This window comes from Alternaria ethzedia (genome assembly GCF_023757985.1).
Source record: "Alternaria ethzedia strain BMP 0044 chromosome Unknown scaffold_55, whole genome shotgun sequence".
Classification (NCBI taxonomy): Eukaryota; Fungi; Ascomycota; class Dothideomycetes; order Pleosporales; family Pleosporaceae; genus Alternaria; species Alternaria ethzedia.
The window spans coordinates 113,089-138,980 of NW_026056248.1; the positions used below are offsets into that span (position 1 = coordinate 113,089).

General features: G+C 47.1%; 9 protein-coding genes across 9 annotated transcripts; 4 read left to right on the plus strand and 5 right to left on the minus strand.

Moving 5' to 3' along the window:
• Positions 1-26: 26 nt before the first annotated feature.
• J4E87_010756 (uncharacterized protein) lies at positions 27-2,183 on the plus strand (the record flags this gene model as incomplete). The annotated part of the gene is made up of 1 exon (XM_049382327.1): positions 27-2,183. One exon carries the CDS (start codon positions 27-29, stop codon positions 2,181-2,183), a length of 2,157 nt encoding a protein of 718 aa, XP_049227960.1.
• Positions 2,184-4,907: 2,724 nt separating this feature from the next.
• On the plus strand, positions 4,908-5,696 carry J4E87_010757 (uncharacterized protein; the record flags this gene model as incomplete). Its single annotated transcript, XM_049382328.1, has 1 exon — positions 4,908-5,696. One exon carries the CDS (start codon positions 4,908-4,910, stop codon positions 5,694-5,696), a length of 789 nt encoding a protein of 262 aa, XP_049227961.1.
• A 231-nt stretch (positions 5,697-5,927) lies between these two features.
• J4E87_010758 (uncharacterized protein) lies at positions 5,928-7,657 on the minus strand (the record flags this gene model as incomplete). The annotated part of the gene is made up of 2 exons (XM_049382329.1): positions 5,928-7,510; positions 7,558-7,657. 2 exons carry the CDS (start codon positions 7,655-7,657, stop codon positions 5,928-5,930), a joined length of 1,683 nt encoding a protein of 560 aa, XP_049227962.1.
• A 914-nt stretch (positions 7,658-8,571) lies between these two features.
• Positions 8,572-9,372, minus strand: J4E87_010759 (uncharacterized protein; the record flags this gene model as incomplete). Its single annotated transcript, XM_049382330.1, has 1 exon — positions 8,572-9,372. One exon carries the CDS (start codon positions 9,370-9,372, stop codon positions 8,572-8,574), a length of 801 nt encoding a protein of 266 aa, XP_049227963.1.
• Positions 9,373-9,628: 256 nt separating this feature from the next.
• Positions 9,629-11,575, minus strand: J4E87_010760 (uncharacterized protein; the record flags this gene model as incomplete). Its single annotated transcript, XM_049382331.1, has 1 exon — positions 9,629-11,575. One exon carries the CDS (start codon positions 11,573-11,575, stop codon positions 9,629-9,631), a length of 1,947 nt encoding a protein of 648 aa, XP_049227964.1.
• A 621-nt stretch (positions 11,576-12,196) lies between these two features.
• On the plus strand, positions 12,197-13,123 carry J4E87_010761 (uncharacterized protein; the record flags this gene model as incomplete). The annotated part of the gene is made up of 3 exons (XM_049382332.1): positions 12,197-12,334; positions 12,402-12,441; positions 12,492-13,123. 3 exons carry the CDS (start codon positions 12,197-12,199, stop codon positions 13,121-13,123), a joined length of 810 nt encoding a protein of 269 aa, XP_049227965.1.
• Positions 13,124-13,372: 249 nt separating this feature from the next.
• On the minus strand, positions 13,373-14,242 carry J4E87_010762 (uncharacterized protein; the record flags this gene model as incomplete). Its single annotated transcript, XM_049382333.1, has 1 exon — positions 13,373-14,242. The coding sequence occupies one exon, from the start codon at positions 14,240-14,242 to the stop codon at positions 13,373-13,375; it is 870 nt and encodes a 289-aa protein (XP_049227966.1).
• Positions 14,243-15,020: 778 nt separating this feature from the next.
• Positions 15,021-16,170, plus strand: J4E87_010763 (uncharacterized protein; the record flags this gene model as incomplete). The annotated part of the gene is made up of 2 exons (XM_049382334.1): positions 15,021-15,149; positions 15,205-16,170. 2 exons carry the CDS (start codon positions 15,021-15,023, stop codon positions 16,168-16,170), a joined length of 1,095 nt encoding a protein of 364 aa, XP_049227967.1.
• Positions 16,171-18,490: 2,320 nt separating this feature from the next.
• J4E87_010764 (uncharacterized protein) lies at positions 18,491-19,762 on the minus strand (the record flags this gene model as incomplete). Its single annotated transcript, XM_049382335.1, has 2 exons — positions 18,491-19,653; positions 19,759-19,762. The coding sequence occupies 2 exons, from the start codon at positions 19,760-19,762 to the stop codon at positions 18,491-18,493; spliced, it is 1,167 nt and encodes a 388-aa protein (XP_049227968.1).
• Between the last annotated feature and the right edge of the window lie 6,130 nt (positions 19,763-25,892).

Here is a 25,892-nt window from a genome sequence, read left to right on the forward strand (position 1 = left end):
ATAGCAATTCAGCAACCATCATCAGCATGTCGGCCAATCGAGTTAAGGTGCGCCTTGTCCCCGGCTGCTCCGACGGCGATCCTCTCCATGTGCCTCCCCCAGGAGCTCATACCCAGCTTGACCCACCGACTCTGTATCTGGAGAAGATCGGGCAACAATGGATGGAGAGTCGAGGTGAGGCTAAGCCGGGTGTGCATTACATCCTAGAAGACCTTCCCTTTGGTTATACTCTCTGGCATCGCCCGCGACCTTCGAAACCAAGCCATTTCGACAAGTACCTATACGGTCATCCTGGCAAGAAGGCATTCGACTCCCCGAACCGATTCTTCCCGCATTTTCTGCATCTGATGAACAACAACGGCAACAGCATTGGCTGTCCATGTACACTCTGCAGCGGAAGTGCTGGCGTGCTTCCAAAGACTTCAGCCAACAGCTCGCAGACACGCACGCCGAGCGTAACGTCACGGAAGTCATCCAATTCATCTATTCCTATGCAAAGCCGGCCTTCCAGTGCCCACAGCGTCCAATCGCTACCAGTCGCACCGCCGCCTAGTCTGGCACCACAGCACAAAGGTCGGCCAAAGAAGATAACTCCGGGTCTCGACACGACGAACGTGGACAGCGAGGGCACTCCCGACGTCTACAGGAATCTCATCGATAAGCTTCGCCGGCATCGCGATGTGGACGAACCCATCCTCGAGCCACTGAGCCCAGACTGGCGCGCGGAACAAGACCATCTTCCAAAGTTCCTCAACGATATGAAGACACAAGACCAATGGGTTCCGCGAACTGGAGACATTGTCCTGTACATACGCAACATGCCTGACACCGTTGAATTGGTACGAGACAACACCACCGGCGAGCTTCAGCTGTATGACGAGCGACGCAAGCAGCATCTCGGTAAGCCTCAATGGGCGGCAGGTCTAGTCACTGAGCCAGCTACTGGTAAAACGGTCGCCGAGCTTGTCGCCTCTGCCGAGGAGCGCAATGTTTCCAGCACAGGCGTACGCGTCGAACCAGTCCCGAATCCAAATGAGTCGGACAAGTCGCTCTCTAAGAGACACAAGTACGTGTTGTTGCGACAGACAAGCCCGTTTATGATGTGGAGGGACCTCTTGCGCCGGATACCCCAGGAAGAATGGCATGATACCGTTAAGAACGCCCTCGCCCTGATGTCGACGCTCTCTCTTATGGGCAAGTATCGGTTCCGCGGATCTTGGCCTAATGCGAGCATATACTGCCATGGCATCTACGTCGGCGCCGAGATGCTCGCGGTAGGTGACACAGTCCGCCTCCTTCCCAACAAGCAGTCTGGTCAATCTGGGTGTACGGACATCATGAGCATCAAATCGATTCGCTTGAAGTGGACCAACTTGGACAAGGCATCGGACAACGACTATGATGAAGGACGGCCGTATAATTCCGAGATATGGATCTATGGCTCAGCGTACACCAGCGACGGTTCACGATCTAACAAGCAATGGGTGACGGAGCATAACGTCGAAGCTCCGAGAGTGGCCAACGACTATGCGGACTGGTATCCATTGCACCCTGCTGACAAGGAGCTGGCTATCCCCTACTCACGCGTCCTTGGCCGTCTGTATGAGCAGGACGCCCTGGCTTACTTTCTCAAATCCGATCACGACCCTCCCGGACTTGACCTTGGTAGACAAGCTGTCACTGAGGCACGCGCCTTTGCTCGGAAACACGACAATCGCATAGCAGCAGAGTCTGATGCCACCTGGTATTGGGGAGACGACCGGGCTGACGCCCTAAACCTCCGCACCATCAACGGTCTCGACGTGTCGCGCTACGACCTCGACCGCGATGTTAAAGATCTTCGCCGCAAGTACCGCCAACTAGATGGTATCGCCAAAGGAGACGCGAAGCCTACAGGTCAAGATATACTCGAAGGCAGGGGATTGCGTACCTTCATGGCGCCAGCTTTGCCACTCCGCACGAGCGGCGCGAAGGCACCAAGCGAAAGTGGAAGCTCGTCCATCTCCATCGCAAGTGCCAGTCAAGCCTCCCGAAAGCGCACGCACATCGTCGACCTGGACGACGAGGATGATACCGAGGAGGACGACCTCGACGAAGAGATTAGAGAGCACACTAAAGTCGTGCAAGATGACCGCCAAGGCCCGATGAAGAAGAAGGCGAAGGTGATGGTTGTTATCGACTGAAGAGCGACTGGGCGCATATGAACCCGACAGGCATGGTCTGTCATGAGCGATAAGGTTCGAAGATGATACATGGCATATGCCCTTTATGGCGAGAGAAATTATGTTACAGCGGACTCGGATACGATAGTAGAGACGATAGCCGAACTTTCTTTTCACGACGGCGGGCATGGAGGATCACTGTTAATACCCATTTACTGCGACATGATCGAGTAATTGCATGTTAATGTACTACACCAGATTTCCACGACCTCATGGCAGATGCCAACACTGGCTGATTAGCTGCTACAATACCAACACATGATAGATGTCTTCTTTCGCCTTCCACATTGATGGTTTACTCACGCAACAGCTCAAAGCGCATAGTTCACCCCCACCCTCTCAAACTTCTCAACATCCACCTCATCAAGTTCAATATCACTCCCGACCCCCAACTCCACCTCATTATCCCCCCCAAGATACGCTTCTTTACTATGCGCCGCAGCCTCCATCTTACGTTCGCCCAGGATTGCTTGTCTCAGAGAAGCATCGATTGCGAACTCCGTAGTTTCAAGAAGTGCTTGCGCACTGATGATTGAAGACATGATGGGGGCCCGAGCGGCTAACAGCAATGAGGCGTAGTACCAACAGGTAGTACAAAAGAGTCATGAACATGAATCACACCGAGGGTGACTCACTAGAGCAATAAAAGTGTTGGACGGCGCGAAGAACTAATTTCATTACACGACATGGAGAACGTCAAGATTTACAAGCTCGCTAGCGAATGCGACAGCCTCTTTCGGAAGGCCGTGCCAGAAGCCGCTCTACCCTCGAACGCGCAACTGCCACTACACGGTGCTCTTGTTCATTGCCAGTCTCGATTCGACACTTGGACTGGCTACACGAATGCACTGGAAGATGGCGAGATATCGTTAGACCAACAACTGGAATTCAGTCCGGACTTACACAATGCTGTGGTCGGTCTGCTGGGACTGATAAGGACCAGCTTACAAAAAGGCAAGACATCGCATTGCATTACCAATGAAGCCGTGACTGACATAGAAAGACCTGGTATCTGGCTGCGAGGCGCAAGAACTGAAACTATCGCGATCCGATGAATATCAGGCTGCGAAGTACAGGGTGCTACAAGCGATCCCCCCGTCATTAACACGGATATATCTGACAGCCATCCACGAGGCTATCGACATTCTGCAAAGGATATCAGATACCAAAATAAGAGATGAAGAAGGCTTCGACAGAGTTGCGGCTGCAGTCGTGAAAGGCGCATACCCTGATCTGCCTGAGACACTAGTTCAACAGCTAGGCTCATCTATCGCACGCAGGCGCGCTCGCCTACTCCGTCAGAGGAAGCATCAGCAAGACCTTGACGTTCAAAGACAACAGGGTGATGATGCACAGGCTGTGGCGGCCGAGGACACCAAAAGTGTCGCGCAGCCACAAGATCGGATGGTGGCTGCTCTGGACAAGTTGTCTGACGCCGAGCATCCAGTCGTGGAGCCGAAGAAGTTATCGGCTGATGCTTCGGCTCATCAGAAGGTCGAATCCGGCACCACTACAGCATCCTCAGCAGCCCAGTCATATCCTTACCCGGAACCTCCGACGCCATTAGAAGATTTCGATCACGTCCGATGCACTTGGTGCTTTAAACAAATCAGAGCTGGGGATCCTCAGCGTAGAGGATGGTGGGAGTATGTTGTCCATGAAGGCATCGCGTATTGTATGGACGCAAGCTTACGATAAGCAGATCGCACTTCGACCAAGACCTACAGCCCTACACATGCATCTCCGAAACATGTCAGAAGCCACCATTGTACTTCGCTAGCATGTACAGATGGCAGGACCATATGAAAGAGATGCATACCGCCTATTGGACTGAAAATATCCACAGATCTAAGTTTCGGTACTGCGACCTGCATCTAGACGAGCAAGGACATGCAACGCTCGAGAGATTCCAAAGTGAAAAATCTCTCCGCCAGCATCTGAAGGACGACCATAGGGATCTTTCGTCGTTGGAGGTCGATACTAAGGTCCGACGGAACACTAGGCGCCCATCTCGATCGCGGGATATTTGCCTTTTCTGCGGCTTCGACGCTGGCGCCAAAGTAGATACGGACAGTGAATGTGGAGCAGCAATGGAGTCGAGCACCAGGTATGCTGGACTTAGAGCGCGGAAGGCTAGAGATTTGGCCAGGCTAGTACTCTGGAACCACATTGCCCAGCATCTCAAGAGTCTCGCTTTCATATCGCTGAGATGGTGCGAAGATGCGAAGGTCGATGGCGAGGGGAGTGATGTCAAGTCGAATGCTGCGCGGAGGGGAGGGTCTAGTGAAGATGGGGAAGCGGCATCGGTGGCGGGGTAGTGAACCCGGTCGTACTAGGCCGATCAGACAGCCTTCAATAGAGTATTACATGAGCACTAAGCGTCAATGTGCCGCTTGATAGAATCATGACTGCGAGAGTCGAAGTACAGGAAGACTGCGACAGACAGACAATTAGGCCGATACGTACGGTAGCGCGATTACTCAACATGTTGTTCCGAGGTTCCGAGGGACGCGTTGCGCGTCTTCCCCGCATCGAAGCTAATCATGCAACCAGCACCAGCTTACAAGCTATGCACATCAAGCTTTCGGTAGTAGATAACTTACTATCTATATCCACAACAAGATGTGAGAACAAGTGACGCGACACTGCACCCAAGAAGCCGTCTCCTCCTTCACCATCACCATCATGTCCAAGAACACCACCAACAAACCCGTCATCGCCGTCGTAGGCGCAGGCCCAGGCATCGGCGAAGCAGTAGCCCACCGCTTCGCATCCGAAGGCTTCGTTGTCGCGCTCCTTGCGCGTACAGAAGAAGCGCTACAAACCATGGCCGCGAACATCAACAGCGACGTGGGTACCGGGACGGCGCATTACTACATCACAGACCTACGCGTCGAAGACACAGTAACATCGTCCTTCAAGCGCATCCGCGAAGAGCTAGGCCCCGTCAATGTACTTGTTTACAACGCTGGCGCGCGCCGCGTAAACGGGCGTTCGCTCATCGACACGACCAGCGAGGAATTCGAAAACTTCACCAAGATTAACCTGTTCGGCGCGTTTTGGGCGAGTAAGCTCGTTATCCCGGATATGCTTGCCGCGGGAAAAGGTACCATCCTTTTCACCAGCGCGACAGGCGCGTTACGCGGTATGCCAGGCCTGGCATCGTTCTCACCCGGGAAGTTTGGGCTGCGTTCTTTGTGTCAGGTGATTACGCGGGAGTATCAGGCGAAGGGGATACATGCTGTGAATATTATCGTGGATGGGCCGGTTGATGGGAAGTTGATTGGGGGTGTGATGAAGAGGCAGTGGGAACGGACGGGGCAGACGGACAAGGCGGCGGATGTGGAAAGTCATCTTGTTCAACCCAGGGATTTGGCGCATACGTATTGGTTCTTGCATACGCAGCCGAGAAGTACGTGGACGCAGGAGTTGGATGTTAGGGCTATGAAGGAGACGCTTTTTACGAAGCTGTAGTTCAATAGCAAATTGTATCCGCATCTATCGATGTGTTCTGGCACAAACAACTGATGGGGTATAAGATTTCATTGTAATGTGACATCTTCACTGCTTATCTACTGCGAATAACGGGCTCGGTATAGCCCCTTTACTGTGTTACAATACTGCGTTGACTAGACCACGTTGTGGGCTCTGCTTAGGCATCGACTCCAGTCTCTCCCCAAAAGAATGATGTGACATCTTCAAGGTCTACAAGTGAGCTTTCACAGTCTTCTCGGCTTCTTCCGCTTTAGCTTGCTCAGCAAGTACCCTCCGTAGTATCTTGCCCGCATTGCTCTTTGGTATCGCTTCCACAAAGCGGATACCGGCCCTCAACTTCTTGTGCGGCGACACACGCTCGTTGAACCATGATTTTAGCTCTTCTTGCAGCTTCTCATCTCCATTGTACCCCGCTGCCACAACGATATACGCTCTCGGTAACTCCGTTACCTTCGACTCATCGTACACGCCTATCACGGCGACATCAGCGACTGCCGGGTGGCCAATTAAGAGAGCTTCGAGTTGCGCAGGTGCTACCTGGAAGCCGTTGTACTTGATGAGCTCCTTGACGCGGTCGGTGATGTACAGGTTTCCATGTTTATCGAACTTTGCGACATCGCCGGTGTGATACCATCCGTCCCCGTCGAAAGCCGCGGCCGTGGCCTGGGCATTGTTGTAGTATCCTTTGAAGATATTCGGTCCTTTCAAACAAAGCTCACCCTCTTCGCCTATCGCCATTTCCTTTCCATCACTCACGACCTTGGCTGACATGCTGGGCAACAAGCATCCGGATGTGCCCAACGCCGTGGTCCAGGTTTCAATGCGTTGCACGCTCACGGCGGGTGCGGCTTCAGACATACCGTAGACCTGGAGTATTTGAGCGCCGAGGCGCTTGTGTATCGCGGTGATAATCTCGACGGGTATTGGGGCGGCAGAAGAATGCAGGTCGCGCAGGGAAGTGAGGTTGTACTGGTCGACAATGGGGGCCTTTGCCAGAGCGAGTGCGACGGGCGGAACGATGTAAGCGATGGTGACTTTCTCTTTGTCGACCGTCTCGCAGAATCTCTTGAGGTCAAATCCTGACATGATGTGATTGGTCACGCCATAGAAGATGGTGTTTAGCAGTAGTGTAGCAATTCCTGCATCTATCAGCGCATGTTTGATTGTGAACTCGTTGAGCTTACCGTAGATGTGATACATGGGTAGGAAGCCAATACCCGTGTCTGTTTTCCAGTTGGTGTTGTAGCCATTTGCCGTCGTAGCCTGAATGCTGTTTGCTACGACGTTCTCATGCGTCAGCATGACACCCTTTGGCTCGCCAGTGGTTCCAGAAGAGTACACCAGGTACGCCAGATCTTCTTTAGGGTCGATTTTGACTCGGTTCATGCTGAATGACGCGCTTTGCAGAGAAGAGAAGTGCCGAACGGATCCCAATGTCTTGCCATCTCCGACCAGGAGTATCCGATCCAGAGGAAGGCCGACTTTCGATGCTGCCTTGCAAGCGACCTCAAGACATACCACATTTGTCAACAGTCCCTTGGCTTTCGAAGATGTCAACTGAGACGCCAGCTCATCGACGGTATACATGAAGTTTAGAGGGCACACGACACCCCCAGCAAGCAAGGCGCCGAATGTAGCAGGCGCGACATCGATATCATTCGGCGTCATGATTGCCAAAACATCGCCTTTGCGCCATTGCCATTGGTCCTGTAGGCCTCTTCCGAACTGCTCCGCGGTGGACCGTAAATCAGAATACGTAAGCTTTCGACCGCTGGCAACGTCTACGAAGAGCACTGCTATAGTGTTAGACGCCGCTGGATAGATATATTTCAAGACATACCATGATCATCCGGGTACTCGCGGTCCGGACGCTCGAGAAAATATGTCCATACATCGACGGCGGGTATGGTAATGGGCGGGTATGACGACTCAATCGGCATTGTTAGCAGTATAAGTATAGCAGGAATGACTGGTTATGGTGCAGCGTTCAGCTCGAAATAGATGTTATATTTCCCATCGACGTGATCGTCATTGAAGTAGCGCATTCAAATATTAGGGTTTGGTACTTCAATGGCTACGTCCGTAACACGGACGCGACAGCGGCGATCGCATGTGATTAGTCGTGGGTACCCAAGTCGGCACCGTGAGACCTCGGGAGAAACCATTGACATGGGCCCAGCGCTCAAGGCGGGCAAAATTCCCTCCGCCCGCACACAGGCATTTGGAGCCTGCCAGAGCATAATATCACGCGATAGCTGTAATCCTGAGCCCCTAGGTGCTGGCTCGGTTGAGCTCACACAAGCAGTATCGTGAGTTTGGGTGAGAGGCGATCGCCTGTCTCTGCGGATGAAGGGTCATGTCGTAGATTGAGCTGAGGACGCGCACATTAGTGTGTTGTTGCTGATGAAGGTAATATCGAGTTCGGCGGGATCGGACCTCGGGAAGCTCCAGGGAAAGCGCGCCAACCGAAAGCAGACTAGGCGATCATCACGTGGTCCCGGCAGATTTCCGCAAAGTCCGTCTCGCGCAAGCAACACCAAAAGACGACACATTCTTCACATGCACGAAACGACATCACATAAGACATCTGGAACACTGTGAATGCCTTCCTTTCGTTCCCTTCTTCAATCATGAGCCTCCGCTATGACGCCTAGCAGGCCGACGCTCGTCGCATGATCTCCCGACGCGTCAAGCTCCGCGACAGCTCAGCAGCCACGCCAAATAACATCAGAAACATCGCACATAACTTTTGATCTTCCTCCGCCATCCTCATCTCAATATTCCTCGCACAAATACCGTCGCCAAGCCCTGTGTTAATCGCTTTCCAATGCCTTGACGCGTTCCGCCGCAGCCTCTAGCATACGCGAATCTTCTTCGCAGGTGCGCCCTCGTCGACTTCTGCGCCCATGGTCTCCTTCCGCTTTGACTCATTGCGATTGACCGATGCTTCATCGCTATCATCCGTCGCAAACACCTCGCCTTCTTCGTCCGAGCCATTTGGGGCACCGTTACCGTCTTCCGGGGTGGATGCAACGTCTTCTTCAGCGGTCGTCGCATGCTTTGCGAAGGTTTTTAGCACGCGAACGAGTGACATAAGGCCATCATCCCGACCCTTGTTCTCGAATGTCTTGTACTCTGTTGCATAACCACAATACAGGAGAACGAACTTCAGGAGCGCCTTGATATTGAGGGAGAACGGCGAGATCATGCCACTGCCGTTCAGCCTGCCGAATACTCCGTCGCCCTTGATGACCCTTGCGTTCTTGACGTATGTGTTACGGGAAGAGTCTGTCGTCGTTGAATAATACAGGCCCATCTGCTTCCTGATAGCGTTGTTCTCTCGTACTGTGTTGTTGTACCTGGTAGAGGGTTGGTCACGCTCGTCAAGCCAAAGTAAGTCTCCGATCTTCTTAGACTTCTTCTTCACGGCAAAGCCGACCTTGAGCGCGTATTGACCCGGACGGTACTCTCGAACCTCGAACGCCTCAGGAGCTGGGAAAGTGGCCAGCGCATCCGGGCAGGACTGCTGGAGCGATGCGAGTACCTGCTCTTTAGTGAGAACTTCCGAGCCCTCCTTCACGTCGTAACTTGGCTTCCGCACTTCTAAATGTCGAGGCTCGTCGAACCCTATTCCCAAAAATCTAGGATAGCTCATCGTTCGGTTGGTGGCTGGCTTAGGTGATTGGTATGCAGAAAAAGTGTGTGTGGTGTAATGTAGGGAAGATGGGCTACGATGTTATGAGTAGGCTCTGGATATCGAGGTGATGGCGAGTATTTGATCCTATCGAGATCGCGTCCATCCACGTGGTAGTGAAGGCAGACTGAAATGGCGAGCCATCGCTCTCGTCCTATAGGAAGTAAAGCTTCACCCCAACAACAGAATCCTTCCACCGATGTTGAAGGTGCAGCCACTATTCTTTGTCGTCGCAGTCGATCGCCCGAACTACCGGTTTCGCAACCTTCACTATAGCCTCTTTGACAGAGCCACCGACCGCCTCCCAGTGCTCGCCAAGCCAAGTCATATACAAGTCAAGGTCCGTGTGGTGCATTCCAGGCACCTCATGCAGCAGCTTTCGGACAAAGTCACGAATATCGCCACCTTCACTACTACCAAACAATGCTGCGTGCGCGGCCTGGTACATCGCAGAATTAGACGTATACTTACCGTCACCGTCTACTCCAGTAGCCTCGATCGTTGCGTCTGCGTAGATCTCACGGTACGCCTGTAGCGATAAAGGAGAGTGCGGCGCATCGAGCACGTCGTACCCTGGCATCCAGTCTAATGCCAAGAACTTTGGGAGGGATGCGTAGCCGAGGCAGCGTGGGGCGGTGGAAGCGCGCTCCCAGTCGATGATACCGGTCACTTCGCCGGTGTCTGGATCGCAGAAGACGTTTTGAAGGTTGAGGTCGTCGTGACGGAGGACGAAGGTCTCCTCACTATCCCCGGGCTTGACAGATTTCGCGAAAGCGTCGCTTCGAAACAATGCATCCATGACTCCATGGATGACGCCGGGCCTTCCTTCATGTCCCTCGAACGGCCAGACATCAAGCAGACCATCCGTGTAGAGCTCCAGGCCTGAGTCGTACACTGGCTTCTCAGTAAGAGCCTTTTCAGTGGCCATGTCTTCCGCTATCAGTTCTGGGTCGATATTCCATTCCCAGAGCGAACCAACGGTAGGCTTTCCGTTTGCGTCAACATTGTCAAAGCACAGCGCGCCGATTTTATCAAACTCAAGATGGCGTAGCTCAGCCATGGCGTGAGCCAGCGAACGAAGCATGCGCGAACGTTTCGCCGCCAGTTCCGCGGAAGGAAAGTCGACTGTGTCCCGATCCCAGTCTTTATGAATGGGGTGAGCGTCGTGCCAGACTTCAGAGGCGGATCTGCCTGTGCAGGCCTTCATCAAGATGTAAGGCGCACCTAGCGTGTTGTCCAGCTTGTCGTCATAGGCCACGACCTCAGGGACGGGACACTTGGTGCGCTCGCCAATAAACTCAATAGTGCCAAACTCCGAACGAAGCATATACGCATCCTGCTTCTGCCAACGAGCGGCAGTGCCGACGCAAGGAATCTTGACCACATATTCACCGTCGTTGGGGCTGTTGATAACCCGGTATATCCGAACGTAGTTGTAGCCACCCTCAAATTCGCCGCAGAAAAGGTAGTCATCTGCGCAGTACTCGGAGGAGAGGTTGAGTTGTTGCCAAAGGGTTTTCTGGAAGTTTGAATGATCAAGCGCACGGAGTGGCTCCCAGTCCGCGCGATCGAGCGCTTCGCTATCAGAGCACGCGCTTGTTAAAGAAGACGTTATCGAGCCGTCCGACTTAGGCGTAGATGACTTATAACCTTCGAAACCGTCGTCAGAGTTGGTACCGCTGGGCGAGACAGCCTTTTCGCGCTGGATGAGGGCGACGATTGCAGAGTGGTCACTGCCGCAGTCACGCTCAACTACTTTGAGCCAACCTTCTCCACGATCCGTCGTAGTTTCAGGCGTAAGCAAGCGCTGAGGTAGCTCGGGCAGTGTTTCGATAATGGTAAGAATACCAGAGATAACGTTGAGGCTTGGTAGCAAACGTACGGCTGTTTGTGAAGCAACGACCTCGTGCGACTCATCTGTTCGCTCTGGAACTTTCTTCTTGCGCTGGCTGGCGAAGCGAGCTTGGAACTTCTCGTAGGCGATAGATAATACTGTGGGTATGTTGGCATCCTGCTTGCTGGAACGATCGCGAGTTTTGACATCGTTTACGATGCTCGGCGCAGGCGGTGTCTTGCGAAGCTTGATCTGAGAGCTGTCCAGAGGGCGCTTGAGGCTGGAGCTGGAGGCGAGACCAGGAAATAAAGACGTGAGACTGAAGGGCATGTTGGCACAGATACTTGGGGATGATTATCGGCTGGAGTTGGCGTGATGTTCGGTCGGTTGGCTGAGTGTCAAACTACGTGTAGTAAGGGTGGAGAGAATATATAGGATTCGAAGAAGAGAGCAACGTACACACACGTCTCACGGACTGAGACCAGCGCCAAAGTGGAGCCCGAGCTTTGCTAGCCCCGTGAAATGCACAGCATAGTGAATGATATACATGTTGACAAATGGAAACGAATCAACAGTTAGCAAACGCTATGCGAGTATCCTATTTAAGCGGAAGGCTACTTCAAGTGGCTACAAAAGTGACTCGTTCTTGCATATGCGGTCTCTGCTATGGTCTCCCTTCCGATATCGAGTGATTTCATGCAGCATTGTCGAAGCAGTTGCCTATGTTACCAGAGTCGCCACGCTTCAAAGCAGATACTAGCACGGATTATGTTCACGCATGGAACCAGCCCGGCTCAATGAAGCGCATGCACCAGAAGGCAGCCATGTTATATGAAAATGCCTCGGCGCTGCCAGGCCCTCGATCTCTATACACTCTGGTCATACGCACTACCGCCCAATATATACACTCATATAGTTCCCCAACTTGAATTACCCCGAAGATCAACCAAGATGGTAAAGCTCGCAGGAGGATGGATAGACCTCAACGAGAGATACGGAGACATGTTCAGAGGCGATTTCAACCCCAACATCTGCAACAAGAACACCCTCAAAGTCTTGGGCCTGACACATCACTGTAAAGATTGCAAGGTCAGTACGCGCTCGAATCGCGCCGTCTTCCACACCCCGGGTCCGCCTTGACTGATTGCCATCCCAGGCACCGCCGCAGAAAAAGTGCTTTTGGCAACTACATTTCGGTCTGTATAGCAACACGCGCAACCATGGAAGGGACTAACGGATCCAAAAGCGTTCTGCGACGAGTGCGGCGAGCGCTTTACGGTCTGGTCCAAGGGATGCGGTAAACATCCTTACAGCCACGGCTACAACATCGTTTTCAAGGCTGTACGTGATGACTGGCCGGCTTCGGAGATAGAGCGACTATTGGCAACAAATAGTAGTGTTCAAGTCGAGGACGTTGCGGACCTAATCGATAACGATGCCTCCTCCCCTGGTCCTGAGCCCGAGGATGGCGATGTTGCTGAGCTCGCTGGAATGGTCGCAGACGCTGATGTCAGTACGAACGGCGAAACCACTGAAAAGGGAGCCTCTACCCCGACGACCCCAGTGCCTGAAGCCGACCCCAACGTCCAAGTTCAACAAAGTCTCGCGTCGCCTCCCCCCATCCCCACAGGCAAGACCTCCAGAACGTCGCAATGGCTTCCCACCGGGTTCAAGGGTAAAGACGCCAAGGGCATGAGACAAGCGCGTGCGGCGACCGGGAGAAAGACACGTCGGGATACTAAAGCTGCTGTGCAGGCCGAGATAGCTGCGGATGAACGCGTGAAAGAAGCGCAGAGAGCTAAGAGAGCCGCTGAAGTGGCTAAGAAAGCAGAGCAAGAGAAGATGCTGATGGGAAAAACTGGCCATAAGCGGAAGTAGGCGATGCTTGCTGCTTCCGTTCAAGTTGTGCATTTACAGTTGAGTTGTGGTTCTAGGTCACGGGCGGTAACGCTGCTCGGCGTTTGATTCGCGCGTATGGGATATGTAGGAGACGACATGAATTGAGATGATGATACGTATGATGTGCATGTGTTCAGAACCAGCTGTGATGCTACCAGTACGATCAGCCATCTACATCGCATAAGAACACTACAACGCGACTTACAATGCTCCATATCGCATTACTACTCAGCTCCCACCACCCATAACCTTGGTCAAGCTCATAGGCAGGAAATTGCCAAGCCCAAGACCGCCCCCCTCCATGCCACGCAGCACCTTACGCATCGCAGTGCCGCTCTCCCCCTTGGAGCCCGACCCATACACAAACTCGGCCACCATCCTCAGCTGCATAGGCGCCTTATCATCGCCGTAGTGGCTGATCATCTCAGCCTTTGTGACCTTCTTCCGCACATCGTTCCATTCGCCGCTCTCAGCCCACTTCTCGCACTCTTGCCTGTGTTCGGCGTTCCACCACGGAGGTAGCAGACCCCGTCGCGTCTCAGCCAAGTCTAGGAACTTCTTGAATGGCTCAATGCTTGAAGACTTGCCCGTATAGATGCTGTTCGGAGTGGGCTTATTCTCGAGCTTGTTATCGTCTTCGGATCGCATGCGGAAGGAGTCGATGAGGAGTCTGTAGACGTCTTTCTCGGGGCGGTCGTGGAGGTACTTTCCGTCGTCGAGTCGTGTGAAGGGGTTCGGTACGTGCTTTTCGAGGGTCTTCATACGAGGCGCGGCGTAATTGGAGCTGTGTTCGGTTTTGGGTGGGAAACCATCGTAGGCATTGGCATTGGCTTGCGCCTGCTGGGCGCAGATCTTCTTGTGGTTCTTCCAGTCATCTTTCTGGCAGTCGCGGCTGCAGTATGGTGTTGTCTTGCACTTAGCGCACCGCTGAAGTGTGCCTTTCTCGGTATCAGCCTCGGCTTTGTTGCATCGGGCGCAGTTGGACGGCATCTCGCTCTCGCTCGTGCTCGTGGTGCTAGTTTCTTTGGATCCGAACGGATTTGGGACGAATAGCCAGACGAATACTGCAATGAGTACCCAGACAAGCGTTGAAGGCATAATGAAGTGTACGGCACGTTGGCGAGCTGGATTGATATATTGAAAGAGGGGGAATTCGGTCCGTAGGGAAGACGCCCACAATGTGAAAGCAAAATCTCGCGATCAACGTCATCGTCCTAAAACACGCTAAGGAATTAAAGTGGGGTCGAAGATTCCATCCCGCCGCTCCACGTTCCCGCCACGTACTCACGTGCTCTGGCGTACACGTGCTTCTACAGCCACGTGCCTCAGCTCCTTCTGAGCAGCATAAAACTCGCAGTATCTCAATCTTTCTGATCTTTCGTTCTTGAAGATGAGTACTTCGTGATTGATGGGCGGTGTGACACTCCCGAAAAAAGCAAATGGAATATTCGAGGCGTGGCGCATGCGGGACGAGCAGCTCCGAAACATGCATCGTCGGCGCCCGCGTGATCATATGTGCCTTCTCATCATCCGTTCAGACACTTTTAACCCATGACGAAGACACTTCTCATGTTACGATCAGCACCTCAACACATCGCGGTTGCGGGATGCCATCCTTGCGTATAGAAGCATGTGCGGAGATAGACGATGGAAGGGCGGATGCGGGGAAGCTACACGCGTCTACCTCCCCACTTACGACGTAGTCGACGTTCGATAACGATTACAAGAGCACGACGACTGGATGTGTGTACTTTTAAGGAACGCCTGATAGCCATTCATTCCATATAAATGGCCATCTTTTCCTCCATATATCTGGCAAGATAGCAGAGTTCCATGCTACCCTTGAAGCACACGCACCACGTCCAACAACCACATCATGCAAAACCCATCCGTAGTACTATACGGGCCAAAGAACGCAAAGATCGAAGATATCGCGGTACCAGAGGTGGTTGATCCCCACGATGTAATCGTTCGCATTAATTATGTGGGAGTTTGCGGAAGCGATGTAAGACCACCCATCCATCATCACGCAACCCCATCAACCAACTAACCAAACACAGGTCCATTTCTGGCACCACGGCGGCATCGGCAAAATGATAAACCCCACCACCGGCATTGTAATGGGCCACGAAGCCTCCGGCACAATCCACTCCGTCGGCCCATCCGTCAAAAGCGTCAAACCGGGTGATCGCGTAGCTATCGGACCAGGCGTACCATGTCGTATTTGCAAAGCGTGTAAATCTGGGGTGTACAACATGTGTCGCGGCATTCGTTTTGCCGCAGCTCCTGGACCACCTGATACGCAAGGTACGCTATCGAAGTACTTTCGCAGCGCGGAGGACTTTGTGTATAAGATTCCTGATAAGATGGGGTTGGATGAAGCGGTGCTTGTTGAGCCGCTCGCGGTTGCTGTGCATGCGGTCAAACTGGGTGATGTGAAGGCCGGCGAAACGGTTGTCGTGATGGGGAGTGGGACAATCGGGTTATTCTGCGCGGCGGTCGCACGTCAGTTCGGTGCGCATCGCATCATCATTGTCGATATTCTGGAGAAGAAGCTAGAGTTTGCAGCGAGCTACTTGAAGTGCGAGACCTTCCGTTCGTCACTCGACGCGAGTCCAGAAGACAACGCCGAGGCGCTACTCAAGAAGTTCGACCTTGTTGAGTATGGCATCGACACCACTGGCGGTCTTGTCGACACGGTCATCGAAGCTTCCGGTGCGACGACGAGTATCGACATGGGCATCAACCTTGTGCGCCCAGGTGGAAAGTATGTTCAGACCGGGCTTGGGAAGCCGAAGATCGAGTTCCCGATTGTGGCCATGGGCCAGAAAGAACTCATGGTGAGGGGGTGCTTCCGATACGGTGCAGGGGATTACGAGCTTGCGGTGGGTTTCTTGGAGAAGGGATTGATCGATGTGAAGCCGTTGATTAGTTCGGTGACCCCGTTTGAGAAGGCGACCGACGCATGGGAACAGACTTCAAGAGGAGAGGGTATCAAGAATTTGATTCGAGGGGTGGAGGGCTGATGATTAATGTGGCTCAAGAGAACGAAATTTCTTCTCAATCCATCTGCAACACGACTTTAACAACCAAGCGTCTGTCCTTGCTTTGTCGAGCGTGCGTTGTCCATCCTCCAGACACATTTTGCCCACATCTTCAAATTTCTCCATGTGTGGTACACGCACTCAGTATCACGATCCAAACAACAGCCCACCTTGCTATTGGGGATTTCTTGGCGACGCTCGATTTTCTTAACAAGCCTTCTCAATGTCGTTCCTTCATGTGCAAAGTTCAATGAATCCGCGTGGCTCCATCGAAACCCCAACGGTGGAGCGACCAAGTCTACCAGGTTTGCGTGTCCATCAATCCAGAATACCGGGCAGGCTTGTCGAGCATTCTTCTTCCAGTGTTTTGGACAGACCTGGTCGAGAATGTCCGTGAGATAGAGGAACATGCTCATCTTAAGTCTCCCATATGTAGTATAGTGGGTATCGTGGTGTACAGTATCGCCTCTAGTGTGCTGAAGCTCGACAGCAACACAGATCTCGTCTACCTCAGTACCGTCATGAGTAGTTCCCTTCAGATTGAGCAACCCGTTCATGTTGATGCGAACATCTGTGGGGTTAGTGGCGCGAGTGAGTGCCACTTGGACTAAGATCGTTGGTAGTGCGGACGTCGAATACAGGCTTTGAGTGGCGATCAGTTCCACCAGATGATTCCGATGCCCGCCTTCGCGGACCCCCACCTCAGCGTGATATCTTCTCACCAAATCCGCGTCGCTGTAGTCACTGACCCTCTCTTTAGCCGTAAGCTCTATGACCACCGGCATATATTGACTAACAGCTTGAACTAAAGATTCCCGGAGTGTGGCAGAAACATCGAAAACATTCCGATGGAAATTGGGTTTCCGGGCGGAATTTATGGGAAGCCGAAGACGATCTTCCGCGGTGATTGCATAAGCACAGATCATGCCTTGCACATCGTCAGGAAGATCCGTAAGTGAATTGACTGGCCTCGCGGCGGACCATCTGACCACGCCAGACGCTGGGTGGATAGAAAAAGAACGGTGAACACTTCGCGATCCTGTGTAGTACTGGACCTGGCCGTCTTTGCTGACACGGTGCATAGTGACTGACGAGAGAAGCAATTCTGAGTTGGAAAGGCGTCGAAGATCTAACGTTTCATCCTTGGCAAGAGCCGCGAACGCCTTGTTCAGTCGGACAGTGCCTGCTACGATATCCGCAGGACTCGTGCTGTTGGGATGCATGCTTCCGGGACATTTGAATAGGAGTCTAGGGTGGGCGAAGGTAATGCTACAGCGTGGTAGGTCTCCATTCCAGACTATCCTTAGTAACGGCAGTAGGTTTTGGTCCAATTCAACCTGGTCACATCCCCAACCGCAGACAGTCGAGATGTCGATCACTACCTTTGTTATCAACCTCATCTGAGAGCCAAGTGAGGCGAGCCATATTGGCGCATAATTGATCTGGTGGTAGTCATCCCGATCGCTGGCTTGACACCGCCTGATTGCTTCGCGGTCACACCTCATACCAACTCTGGTAACGAGGAAGGTGTTATTGGCGTACAAGATGCCAACCGTTTCGTGATACATCTGGCGACAAGACTTCAGCAGGCCGATCCCAAGTGATGCTTCATGTCTGAACCCCTGCGCTTCTTCCCTTTCAGAGTCTTGCCTCTTCTGCCAACTTTTCAGGCTGCGGGGAACATGTCTACCCTTCCGAGAGCCATAGCCCACTTTGTCATCTTCTGAGCTATCATCGGCGAAAGAATCATCACCTGCAGGAATTTCGTAAGGTCGTCGGTCGTAATAGAAGTTGGAGTTATGGATGGGTATTCCAGGTTGTCGTGGCAGCACAAACACGTGTTCGCTGATAGCGTTGCGTACCTCCGCCGGCAACGTCAGGAAGGACGGCGCGGACGGATTTAGAGGAGCCGAGAAGCCCTTTGGTATTTCCATGGCAGTGTATGGAGAGATGTGTGCGAAACGGTATTGAGGAGAAAGATTGGTGTTGCGAAGCACGACGGAGCTGATGGCGGTCTGGAGAGAACTGGAAGGGGCGGCACAGTATCCAAGCTAGGCTGTTATAGGTTAGCAGGACAACGCGAAAATCACGCGTGCAAACTTCCAGCGATGGCTCATGATGCTGCCAATGTCATTGATGCTATTCCGTGTTCGTACCTAGCTATCGCCACATTCTCCGCCAGCTCATGCAGACCATCTCAGCATCAGTATCACAACGAGGTCATCGCGCTTCTCCGGTGGCGCGTCCAGAACCCCTGATGTCACCCGCATTCTCCCCGGAGCATGGACCCACGCACAATCCTTCAACGCCTCATCTTCTTTAGCGCATCATCAAGGCTGCCCCATCCAACCTCCACACACCGCCTCAAATCATCCCAAGCATGTATCAAGCACTCGTCGCGCCTATCTACCGGACATGCAAAGTCCATCAGCTCTGCGCGCCGCCGAATGACATCAGCCACCGAAGCAAGTTTCAACTTCTGGGCTCCCGCAAAGCCAGGGACAGCATTGCTGCTCACGTCGGACTTCCATTTGGTTGCCCTTGTGCAACGGAACTCGTGCGGTTTCTCAATGCATTTGAGGATGGCGCCGAAGCCGTTGATGCGTATGTTGGGCGTATACTGTTGGCGCTCACGAGCATAGATGCTGTCTCGGAGGAGGTCGGTGAAGAAGAGGAAGACGGCTTGTCTTAGCTTCTCTATCGGCACTTCAGAGCATGCTCTCTGGTGTCCTTCGTTGTTTTCTACAATGATCTTGATGGTCGACCACATATTGGCTTTGAGTATGGACATGCTGCTCAGGAAGCGCACGAGACCTCTCATGTTAATCTTAACATCCTCGAGACCTTTTTCGTCGTCCAAGATGAAGTTGAGGTCGATGCTCTGGCCACTGGTAAGCCCAAATTCGCCCCTGGCGATGTAGCTGATAGTTGTGTTGTTGATGGCCTCCGGCCAGAGCAGGGCGTCGAGTGCGCTAAATCTCTTGAAACTCGTCTCGACATCCTCACTGGTCATTGAGAGGGTCAACGAATACCCTGGTCGGATGAGAGACTTCACCGAGCAGGGAACCAGACTGAGAAGGGTGAGATCAAGTCCGTGGGTAGCTTGCGCAGTCAGATCCACGACGATGCCTTCGGGCCCAAGTGCTACATATCGAGCGATGATTTGTCGAATCGATCTAGGCAGGTCTGCGCGGGATGTTATCGGCTTTTTTGGGTTCCAGGAGACTTCTGCTCCTTTACTCAGAATAGTGAAGAACCTCAGCCCCGAGCGTTTGTACTTGACGAAGTGCCATTCAGATCGTCGTCCCACTTGTTCAAATTCAATCACGACACTCTCTAACGATCGCGAAACATGTCTTAGTCCAAGCATATCTTCTTTCCCGAGAGTATGTAAAAGAGTGTTGAGATCTTCGGGGACCACTCCAGGCGCTCTTGCATCATTAGGATGCGCAGAAAGCACTCTCCCTGTAGACTCAAAGACTATCTCGCATCTAGCTTCCGGGTGCGCCCACATAACGCGGAGGAGGGGAAGGACATCGAAATCGGCCACCCAACGGCAATGGGATGGACACATGGCATCCGTGTCGATGACCACCTTTCGCAGGAAGCGGTAGTGATCTCCAATAGAACTCATCCATCGAGCAGAATAGTTCAGTTGGTTATATCTTTTGTTATCGTAGAATACTGGAGCATACCATGCACGATATCTGTTTGTAAGGTAGTTGATATCGTGTCTGTCGGTGTGTCGACTGAAAGCGAACGTGTTGTGCCCGTAGAGCACTCCAGCTGCCTCGGACCAAATCTGGCGACAAGATCTGAGTATACTGAGCCCATCCGAAAGGCCATGGGCCCATTTTGCTTCCAGGAATTTTAAATCCTCCGCGTCATTGTTCATAGCTGCTGCCCATGCTGAACGGTCGCGTTCGTAATGCGAGATGCCTTCGTATTGGCATGATTCGCACAGACAGCGTGGCCCTCCATCATCGTCGTAGTCGTCTAGATCTGGTGCTCGTGGAAAGAAGGCGTCAGCGTTGTGTAAGAAGACGGGACTATTATTCTCGAAAAGCAGCTCGTAAATGGCGTTTCGTATTTCGGCAGGCAGTTCTAAGACAGAAGGTTTGGACGGGTCGGCAGGGTGAGAAGTGACTTGCACAGGCTGCACGATTGTCGCACCTTGCGACACAAGGTTGGCCATCGCGCGCGCGTCGACGAGGTTTTCGGAACTGTTTGTTGAATTTAGAAAAGGTGGTCAGGTTGAAATTCGAGCAGGTCGCGACAAAATGCGAAAATTCGTAGTCTGAATTGAGTGTCGCTACCGCACTTGGATGTGGATACGAACATCTGAGCACCACATCATGCAAGAAAAAGCTCAATAGGTCTAGAGCCTACCTTAGAGTTCGTTCACCTACTTTGTGTGCCTCTATGTCAATGTAGGCTGCAGGCCTGCTTGGAGTTTTCTTGGTTAACGTGGCACCATCATTCTGCGCACTAATGCGAAGGCACCTTTTCTGTAAATGCACGCTATAGACTAAGACACACTTTAAGGTAGTTGCTGCTACTACTACTACTACTACGTCTATTCTAGCTTATTCTAACCTTAATATTTAAGTATTATTAAGTAGAAATCTAAATCTTAAGTAGTAATACTTATAGCTTAAAGAGCTACTAATTCTAAAAAAGTAAGAACTATTACTAGTACTTTAAAAAATATATAACTAAATCTTTTACTTACTTTTAAAAATATAGTATTAAGTAAGCTAAGACTTAAAGCTTTAGTACTACTACTTCTAAAGTAGTTAAAGCTTTTAAATTTTTTAGGCCTATAAAGTAGCTATTCTAATACTTTATAAAAAAATTATAATACTAAATACTTTAGAAGAGAATTATAATCTAATTATATATACTTATTAGCTTATAACTAATAAAGTAATATATTCTAAAGCTTTATAGTTAGAATATATATACTAAAATCTTAGTAAAAGTATACTTTTTCTATTTTTTATACTTATATAATAATAAGATTTAAAACTTTAAAGATTAAAAATATAAGTAGCTTATATTTAATACTAAACACTATATTACTATATTAATATATACTTCTAAATAATTTATAAGTCTTTTAAGTAATTATAAGTATAAAACTAATCTTTTACTAGTTATATTATCTTACTACTTTATAAAGAAGCTCTACTAAGTTACTATATTATTACTATATTAATTACTTTTTATATAACTACGTTACTATTCTAAAGATTTTATAAGCTACTTTATATTTACTAAAAAAGAGACTATTAAAAAAGCTATTTTAAAGACTATTTTAGTAGCTATAAAATAAAATATTATCTATAATATAATACTTAATATTTTAGGCACTCTAAAAAGTGTTTTAAAATATATAAAAAGCTACTTTATTAATACTATTAAAGCTTTTATTAAAACTTCTATTAAAGCTCTTATTACTACTATCTTACGTACGTATTTACTTAGAGTAAAACTATAAGAATATAGCTTCTATAAACCTTATAGGTTTACTTAGAGCTATTTTCTTACTTTAACTTTAAATATCTCTATCTTTAAAGCTACTAGACTTTACTAAAGCTACTAGACTTTACTAAAGCTACTAGACTTTGCTAAAGCTACTAGACTTTTTAAAAAAGATATTTACTACTATAAGCTAGTACTATCTAGTACTAGCTTCTACTAGCTTTTTCTCTCTCTTTCTATATAGATCTAGCTAGACTCTTTCTCTCTTAGATTCTATATCTACTATTCTTAACTCTAAATATAAGCTATCTTCTAACTAGTCTACCTCTCTACGCGTAAAGTCTACTTTATATAATAGTAGACTTTATAAGCATTTTTACTTACTATAGGCTTCTAGCCTTAATAAAAATAAGTAGCTCTTACTTATTCTTAGTTATTATATAAAATTATAGCTTTAGTTACTAGCTCTTTACTAAGTCTAGCGTCTTTAGATAGTAAAAAAGCGCGCTAAAATTTTAGTGCTCTAATTACTACTAGTGTAGGTTAGATTTAGACTCTATCTTAGTACGCTATTAAGTAGAAAAGAATAGCTCTCTTACTATAAAATAGCTTTTACTACTTAATAGTCTAGAGCTATAGTCTTTACTCTACTTACCTATCTATCTTTATACGCCTATATACGCGCGCTCTATTTTTAGCTATAAACTTTTAAGTTTAGTAGGCTAGTAAATTTTAGAAATTTTACCTATTATATAGATAAGTACTTATCTACTACTACTTTAGACTACTCTATCTTTATAGTTTAAGAACCTACATAATTAAAACTTATTTCTTTCTACTTACGCACTTAGATAGAACTCTTAACTAACTTTAACTCTATTCTAAGTTATCTCTTATAAAGTTACTACTAATTTTTCTACCTTTCTTAAAAGATACTATACGTAATAGCTAATACTAGTAATAAAGATAAGTTCTAGCGTAGCTATAGCGTTTCTACGTAGTACTAGATATTTTTTAATAGCTCTTTTTCTAAAGGTTATATCTATACTAAGATCTACTTTTAGTTCTATAGCTAGTTACGTAAAGCTTTTATAGTTTTCTACTTAGCTCTTTTTACTTCTAACTCTAAGAACTTTATAGATACTAAATAGCCTACTATTAAGATTACTAAGAAGCCTTAGCTTATTACTAAGATTACTAAGAAGTCTTAGCCTATTATTAAGGTTACTAAGAAGTTTTAGTCTAAGAGCTATAACCTCTTTTATAGGCTTAACACTACTAGTTAAGCTTATTTTAGTTAACTCTCTTTTATTAAGTCTATTAGAAAGCTTTTTAGCTTTAACGCTACTAGCTAAGTACTCTTTAATAAGTTTCTACCTTTAGAAATAGTTTCTAGAAAGCTACTTCTTTTAGCTACTCTACTCTACTACATTAACTCTAGTATTAACGTAGCTTAGAATATTTAGAGTTATATAATTAAGTTACTAGATTTATCTACTAAAGTTCTAGATTCTAAACTTTTTTACTTTTCTTTTTTATTTCTAGATAAGAATACCTTATAGGCTAGCTACTCTAGCACTTTACTCTTTTACTCTAAGCTAGAGATTACTACTCTCTAGCTTTTTACTATACTTAGCTATTCTAGTAAATAGCTTTTAAGTATTAATAATTTATATATATTTTACCTACGTTTTATAGAAGCTATCTAGAACTATCTTACTAAGTATATAGCTAAGTTTAATCTAGATAAGTAAACCTTTTTAAGCTTCTATTTTATACACCTACTAGAAGCTACTAATCTATTTATATTTTTTACTTTAGACTATAACTACCTAGCTACTCTTATCTCTAGACTCTTTTATACTCTAGCTAACTATACTTTAGAGTATTATAATACTAAGAACTACTATACCTACTTAAGTAAGAACTTTAAATTACTTTAAAAGAACTTTAAGAACGTTTCTATCTATTACTTTTACTTAATTATATAGCTTAATAAAGAGCGTATCTAGTATAATAACGCTACTAATAATACTAAGACCTAGTAGAAGTAAGCTACTAAGCTTTTAGCTTTACTTACTAAGATAAAGAATACACTAGATTTTATCTAACGTAATACTCTTCTAAAAGAATAGATAAATTTATAGCTTTTATAACTTTCTTTATCTTTATTAGATAATTTATCTACTTAAACGCTTTTAGTTATACCTATTTCTACCTCTATAGAGGCCTCTCTAGATTTTACTTCTAAATTTCTACTTTTAATTATATAATGTAGTAAACCTACTTCTACTATCTAGCTCTTTTTTTTTACTTAGCTAGTATCTATAGTTACTAAGAATAATAAATTTATTATTATTAAGAGTTAGGTAGTTATTCTTTTACTTACTTTTTATAAAATAAAGTATTTTATAGATAATATATAAGTCTATATAGATACTAATAATAGTAGTCTACTTAAGCTACGCCTTTTTAAGAGTAACTCTATATTATTAAACTTATTTTTTTTAGGTATATTTACTTACTAAATAGCTAAGAGTAAGTAGTTCTAAAATTCTAAGACTTAGACCTAATTTATCTACTAGTATACTAATAGATTAGCTTATATTACTCTCTCTTCTCTAAAATTATAGTATAGCTATACTTTCTCTACTAAGATAAAGTGCTTTCTTATTCTATATTAGACCTAGAGTAACTCTAATCTCTTTACTATAAATAAAAATAAAATATTCTAGCTTTAATATCTTTGTGTACCTATTAACGTTTAGACTAACTTTAAGGTCTAGGCTTCTTTTAAGATTAACTTTAGTATTCTAGCTATAAACTTTTATATTCTCTATAAGTTACGTAGTATTAAGATTATAAGTAAGCTTCTATTACGCTACGCTAATTTTCTTAATATGTTATCTTAGGCTACTTCTACGTTAAAGGCTTTCTATTAACTTCTAGAGTCTATTATAGTTTATATATATAACTTTAACTATACTTTTAGAGTAGCTTTCTATAAGCGCTTTTAGAATTATAATTACTATAGTTCTACTACTACTAATAACGCTACTATAGTAGAGAGTTCTAAGATAAAAGACGCTTCTATATATTAAAGTATAGATTAGCTAGACGCTACTAAGCTAACTTTCTTAAAGCCTTATACCTCTAAGCTAGCTAATAATAAGCCTAAAGTTTATTTTACTTATTACTAGCCTAGTTATATTACCTATAATTACTCTAAGAAGCTTAAGAAAGAACTAGTTAAAGCTACTTAGTGTTAAGCTAAGTTTTTTCTAGAGCCTAACTATAGTAATAACTAGTTTAACCTTTCTAATATAGAAAACGCTTCTAAATCTAATTTAGAAAACTACTAACTCTAGAAGATAGACTATCTTCTAGAGTTAAACTATAGCTATAGTAAAATACTCTAGCTAAGTTATTTATAGGCTTTACTATCTATAACACTAGTGCGCTACTTTAATAGATCTAGATCTAGTAGTAGAAAGACTACTACTTAACTCTAAGCTTTATATAATTTACTTTTATATCTACTACTAGCTCTAGCTATATTACCTTTTATAATTTAGAATAGTTTACTTTTTCTTTCTTTATTAGCTCTACTCTAGTAGTTTCTTATAGATGTAAGACCTTAGCTAATAATAGTGTAGATAGTAATTTTGTTTTAAAGAAGTTTTTAAACTAAATCTACGCCTTTACTTTAATTCTACTATTATAACCTATTATATATAAGAGCTATAATAGTAAAGCTACTAAATTAATTATCTACTAGATTAAATTCTTTTTTAAAATAGATACCTACGTAGAATACATAACTACTTATATAGTAGAATCTTATAGTCTTTTTAATCTTGTACTTAGATTTAAATAGAGAAGGCTCTACTAACCTAAACTTAATTACTATATAGAAATAATTAAATTTACTAACTAGTACTATTACTAGTTATATTAGCTTACTAGAGTTATACTATTAGTTATTTATAAGAAAAAGAAAATAAGCTCTATTAGTCTACTAGATTTCTATTATACGCATAACTCTCTAGAAGTAGAAACTTCTTCTAATACTTAGCTTTCTAGTTATACTAGATAGAATTTTAGTTTAATAGACTATAGCGTTACTATTAAGAATATAGAGCCTTTACTACTACTTTAGTTTTCTAGTTATATAGAGGTTCTCTCTAAGTCTATAGATCTTAAAGTACTAACGCTACTAT